Source organism: Aegilops tauschii, chromosome 2 (genome assembly GCF_002575655.3).
Source record: "Aegilops tauschii subsp. strangulata cultivar AL8/78 chromosome 2, Aet v6.0, whole genome shotgun sequence".
NCBI lineage: Eukaryota > Viridiplantae > Streptophyta > Magnoliopsida > Poales > Poaceae > Aegilops > Aegilops tauschii.
In genome coordinates, this window is record NC_053036.3 from 568,573,988 (window position 1) to 568,580,563 (window position 6,576).

Below are 6,576 nucleotides of genomic sequence, written 5' to 3' on the forward strand. Positions count from 1 at the left end.
CTTTTTTTTATTTATCCTCTTCTTTTTTAGTCCGTGTACTTTTGGTTCGCTCGAACCCATCTTCTAGTATCAGCCATTGATCAATCACATTACCTAGTTTCATAAGGCATTGATCAGTTACATTACATGTCATAATTTCATTCGATATCTCATCATTTGTTATTGCCCCTTAAACCCCTTCCGCTCCGCAAACTCCTGCATATATACTTTTCTTTGGCGAACCATGCATGCTACACATAAACCCATACGACATTGCTACTACCTAATACCTAGAGAAGAAATGACACCCATATCTCTCCGGGTATTTTGCACAAGCTGGCGAGTGCTCTAAAGAATTCATGCTGACGAACCCTTGTATTGCAAGCCAAGTTTGAGCCATGCCCTAGCAAGGCCGTAGATGAAATGATTGACCACATGGGCGCCCTACAAAATTGCAAACATCCCATCAGAGACCCCGATGCAGCTGACGATTACTCTATACCGACGGACCAAGTGACCAGAAATTCCACACGGCCGGTGGAAAAAGATGAGGAGATGTCGACACGCACAGTGCTCACTCGCCACTAGCCACTCGATCAGTCGTTGCCATGACGCAAAAGCTTATAAAATCAGATGCCACAAGACCATAAATACCATGCCGGCCTGGACCAAAGGTTGGTGCAGGGTCGAAGAGACCATCAACTAGGTCGCCTGACCATGAAAGGGTCTCTGAGTCTCCATCCTCTCTAGCCTGCCTAGGGCTGGACCAGTTTGGCACCGCTAGATATTAGCTAGCTAGCATCGGTTCATAAGGGGGTGTGAAGGCCAGAGGGAGCCCAGGCCAGCAAGGAGACCTCAGATACCAAGAAGAACGGTATGCATGGCTGGCTGAAAGCTTTTGTTCTTAGCTACTCTTCGTTCGTAGATCTTGTTCGATTGTTTCTTTATACCTAGCTGGTGGCAGGAAGGTGAAGAAGCTCATCAAGATCGCTGATGGAAGACGGCAGGGCTTTGAGGAGGATGTCTATCCCTACCCGCAGAAGCAGATCTGCCGATTTCCACAATTTTTCAGAAAGGGTAGGTTGTTGTCATGCATGCATATCGACGGATCACACATCGTCGGAGCCGATGCCACTAATTAGCATTTCGAGTTCCTGAGCTTGATTTCTGTTTGGGTTATTTGTAGAGGAGACGGGATAAGATCAACGAGAAGCTCAAGGCACTGCAAGAGCTACTTCCAAACTGCACCAAGGTCCACGTAATGAACATGCCCCATCTTAAGGATCTTCTAGCATAGTATATATTTCTCCTCTCTTGCTGACCGAGCAATTCCCCTGACCTGTGCTCTCCTTACTGATTTAGACGGACAAGGTGTCAATGCTAGACGAAGCGATCGACTACCTGAAATCGCTCCAGCTGCAACTCCAGGTATTTTTAAAATCTGGAGCCCCATCATATACCATATGATCGAGTTTATTATGCATCATGTTCTTTTATATGCTATATCTATTCTTCTGCTTCATGTGCATGGCTAGCTAGCATGTCAAAATTAATTCAGATCTTCTCTCAAAATTAATAATTCAGATCTGCATGATCGAAATGCATGCATGCGCCAAGTTAAATTTTAATCTCAAGATGCAATGAAGATCAACTAGAAATTACTAGTACGCATTATGCTGGTTGGTCATGCCATGCATGAACATGTGTACAGATGCTAGTGATGGGGAAAGGGATGGCGCCTGTGGTGCCTCCGGAGCTGCAGCAGTACATGCACTATATCACCACGGATCCCGCTGCCCAGTTGATGCAGATGCCTCCCTCGGAGCCGCCGCAGCCGTTCCAGATCACGCACGCCAACCCACCGCAGCGGGAGTCGGATTTCCTCAGCCAGATGCAGAACCACCTGCACCCCTCCGACCAGCCTCAGATCAACTTCCTCAGGCCGCCTAAACTGCAGCTCTACACCCCGGTATGTGTATATGTGCTCCCTGAATATACATGTTTTATGTTGATTGATTCATGCTTATGTCAATTGTTAAGTACAGTAATCGGACAGTTGAACGGCATTACTACTCATAGTCATAATGCATGACTGGCCGATGAGAGGAATTATTATCCATTGATCCGTAATGCATTCATGCAGGAACAGAGGGGAGTTGTAGGCAGCAGCAGTGGGCACAACGGCGGCTGGATCCCGGAGAGGAATTCCTCCTACAACTTTATGGAGTGATGAGCATCGTCTGCGTGAGTCACTGATGAAGAGATCAATTGTAAGCAGTTTGCTAGCTAGTCCGAGAGATTGTTTCTCGTCTATGAGAAGTACCCAAGGGGAGTGATGAATGTGATGTACGTAGTTAACTTGCTAGATGTGTTTAATTTCATCAAATAAAAGAGGCTGTATGATCTTGCTTGCTCCGAGCTTTCCTCATCTCCGGCATCTTGCCTGCGTGCATGATTGGGCTAATTAACAGAGCTTTTTTATGTGTTATAACCTCTATGAGCAAACATGGCTATCACAGGCAGGGATAGCATGCAATCGTTGCATTTTTTGATCCAATTAATCTTCAGCAAGGAGATGAGAGTTATCAGGAGACATGCTTCTCTGCAACCTAACATGCTTTTGCCGGGAATTCAAAAGACACATCACACATGCATCTACATCTGAGACTGTAGAGTCGCAATTCAAAGCCAGCATGTGCATTCGTGTGCTTTGCGTTCATGGACTAGATACTAGATAGCATACTTTTGTATGCATCCAAGGATTGACCCCACAATTTCACCGAATCTTTCAGCTTCCATTCTTCTGCAAGCCTGCGGGTACAGGTATGTTGCAGCGCTAAAGTTGAGGGTCGTGTAAGCAGAACCTTTGGCACCACTCCAGGCCCATGCCGTCAGGTAGCATGGGCAAGATTGATACCAGTGTACTGTTCCAGGCCCAAATATGTCAGCACTAATGTTGTATGCTCCTGCTATTTATTGGCCGTAGCTTCAAAAGAAAAAAAGTAAGTCGGTTCTAGTTGCACATTTTTTTCTTTGAAAACTTAAATATGCAACTTCAGTAAAGAAAACGGATTTGCTTCTTGGCAGCTTAGCATTGCAATTTCTCGGTTGGCCAACAAAACCGGTCGATCTGAGCTAGAAGTGCATGCATTTTTTTTCTAGAGTGTCGATCTTGCTTTATTAATTCATTGATGAAAGTACACTAGATAGTAATAATTGAAATGAACATTCACAACGAATATCCTCGATAAAACCAAAAGAGCTCCATCAATTATCTTCAGAGTCAACGTTACTAGATCAGCCCTTCGTATTGTTCATCCATGTATGTGGTGACCAAAACTACAGATAACCAAGCATGCAATCGTTATGGATTTTGAAAAAGCCACATGATTTGCCCGCCCCAAGAGGTTGGAACATAATATAAGGTTGTCGAACGCACTATGGCCAAGGACATGACCCTCACAAGATACCCAAAGCTATCCAAGGTACAAAATTTTCATAGGTGATGACCTTAATGGGCGTGGGCTCGGCTTCACAACATCTCGAATCCAATGATACCTCACATCAATGTGCTTGGTCCGAGAGTGAAAATTTTAATTAATGGCAAGATGAATAACACTTCGACGTCCACAAAATAGCGAGTATACTTCTCTTGCCTCATGCCGAGATCTTGCGGGAAGTTCTTCATCCACAACATTTCATTTTAAGCATAACTACATCTATGTAATCATTTTTTGTTATTTAGAAACACATTTATGCAATTTTGGTTGCCATGACACAACTCCCACTTCATAGGTCACCAGCTATCTAGCAATTGACTAACTAAAATCCCTATCGCTATCAGCTATCCAACGGTGAACTTCCTAAAATCACTATCACCAGAATAATTTGCATCACCTAGCCTTGTAGTACGGGATCATCAATTACAAAGCATAAACACGATCCTTGAGATACTTGATAGCCACAATTGTAGGGGGTGGTTGTCACCCTTTTCAATAAGTAAGAGTAGCAACCCCAACGAGTAGAAGAAGGAATTGATGCGTTAAAAATAGATAGGAATAACTACGAGGTGTTGAATAATGTCATAGTGGTATGTTTGATGATTTGGATTCTTGCAATTAATTGAATAACCACAAATTTAAACTGGATTCACATGAAACCTAATCCTTAATTCTAGATGGCTTCTTGGCGGCTTGGTGGGAGGAATGGAGATATGGAATTCATGACCTTGGACTGGGTGATGTATGTGTGGCGATTAGGGTTTGTAGGGATTATAAATCCACATTGCTTCCTCATTCTCCATTGATCTTGATCCACTCTCACATCCAAGGGTTCCCAAACGTGAATAAGACTTTCCTTATCTCCCATGACTTCTATGGAAACAAGTATCACAAAAAATGGAGATTGGATGAGGACGTTGATACGTCTCCAACGTATCTATAATTTTTGATTGTTCCATGCTGTTTTATTATCAATCTTGGATGTTTTATAATCATTTTATAGTCATTTTATATCATTTTTTGGTACTAACCTATTGACATAGTGCCAAGTGCCAGTTGTTGTTTTTTTCCATATTTTTTACATCGCAAAAAATCAATATCAGACGGAGTCCAAATGCCACGAAACTTTACGGAGATTTTTTATGGACCAGAAGGAACATGTTGGGCCCTGGTAGCACCTGGGGGAGTCCCGAGGACGGGACAATCCACCAGGGCGCGCCAGGAGGCCCAGGCGCGCCCTGGTCGGTTGTGCCCACCTCGGGTGCCCCCCGGACCGCCTCTTTGCTCTATAAATACCCCAATATTTCAGAAACATTAAAAGTGTCAACAAAATATTCATCCAGCCGCCGCAGAGTCCAGAACCACCAGATCCAATCTAGACACCATCACAGAGGGGTTCACCACTTCCATTGGTGCCTCTCCGATGATGCGTGAGTAGTTCCTTGTAGACCTTCGGGTCCGTAGTTAGTAGCTAGATGGCTTTCTCTCTCTCTTGCTGAATTCTCAATACAATGGTCTCTTGGAGATCCATATGATGTAACTCTTTTGCGGTGTGTTTATTCGGATCTAATGAACTTCGAGTTTATGATCAGTCATATCTTTTTATATCCATTAAAGTTATTTGAGTTTCTTTGATCTCTTATAGCCTCGTATTTCTTCTCCGATATTTGGGTTTTGTTTGGCCAACTTGATCTATTTATCTTGCAATGGGAAGAGGTGCCCGGTAGTGGGTTCGATCTTACGGTGCTCGATCCCAGTGACAGAAAGGGAAACGACACGTACATATCATTTCTACTAAGGATAGAAAGACGAGATCTATATCTACCGCCATATAGATAAACGGGTCTTGTCTACATCATGTCATTGTTCTTATTGCATTACTCTGTTTTCCATGAACTTAATACACTAGATGCATGCTGGATAGTGGTCGATGTGTGGAGTAATAGTAGTAGATGCAGGCAGGAGTCGGTCTACTAATCTTGGACGTGATGCCTATGTAATGATCATTAACTGGATATCGTCATAATTATTTGAAGTTCTATCAATTGCCCAACAATAATTTGTTTACCCACCGTTTGCTATTTTTCTCGAGAGAAGCCACTAGTGGAACCTACGGCCCCCGGGTCTTCTTTCTTATATATTTGCCTTGCGATCTACTTTTTCTTTGTATTTTTATTCAGCTCTATTAAACCAAAAAAATACAAAAATACCTTCCTGCGTTTTATCTTTATTTTATTAGGCGTTCGATCTATCAATCTACTTCAATTTACCTCACGTCCGCTTGCCTATCTTGAGGCGCCATACCCCGGAAGGGATTTACAACCCCTTTAACTCGTCGGGTTGCGAGGTGTTGTTGTTTGTGTGCAGGTGTTGTTTACGTTGTGTTTCTTGGTTCTCCTACTGGTTCGATACCTTGGTTTCATAACTGAGGGAAAGACCTACCGTCACTGTGCTACATCATCCCTCCCTCTCCGGGGAAATACCGACGTAGTTCCAGCTACCATCAAGGATAATTTCTGGCGTCGTTGCCGGGGAGGATCTTCAACATAACCAGGTTCCTAATCACAAATCTCATCTCCTTGCAATTTACATTATTCTTCATTTGCCTCACGTTTTCCTCTCCCCCACTTCACAAAAATCTGTCGTTTTATTCGCCTTTCTTTTTCCGTTCGTCGTTTTCTTGCCGGATCTGTTTTTGAGTGCAATCTTGTTGTGTGGTCATCATGACTCAAGAGAACAACAAATTATGTGATTTCTCAAATACCAACAATAATGATTTTATTGGCACCCCGCTTGCTCCTCCTGCCACTAGTGCGGAGACTTGTGATGTTAATACTGCTTTGCTGAATCTTGTTATGAAAGACCAATTTTCCGGTACCCCTAATGAGAATGTCGCGTCCCATCTTAATACCTTCGTGGAATTATGTGATATGCAAAATAAAAAATATGTGGATAATGATGTGGTCAAGATGAAATTATTTCCGTTCTCTTTGCATGATTCTGCAAAAATTTGGTTCTCTTCTTTGCCTCGTAATAGTATCGATTCTTGGAACAAGTGCAAAGATGCTTTTATCACTAAGTATTTTCCTCCCGCAAA

The 6,576-nt window shown here is 43.0% G+C and overlaps 1 protein-coding gene across 2 annotated transcripts; it reads left to right on the top strand.

The window, feature by feature from the left end:
• Positions 1–644: 644 nt before the first annotated feature.
• Positions 645–2,394, top strand: LOC109756903 (transcription factor PIF1). 2 transcript variants are annotated; one of them, XM_020315743.4, is made up of 6 exons: positions 645–853; positions 944–1,056; positions 1,166–1,237; positions 1,342–1,407; positions 1,691–1,948; positions 2,123–2,394. In XM_020315743.4, exons 2-6 carry the CDS (start codon positions 973–975, stop codon positions 2,207–2,209), a joined length of 567 nt encoding a protein of 188 aa, XP_020171332.1. In that variant the 5' UTR covers positions 645–853; positions 944–972; the 3' UTR covers positions 2,210–2,394. The 2 variants fall into 2 exon arrangements, with proteins under 2 accessions (XP_020171332.1, XP_020171333.1); XM_020315744.4 differs by having other exon boundaries at positions 1,166–1,231.
• The last annotated feature ends 4,182 nt before the right edge of the window (positions 2,395–6,576 follow it).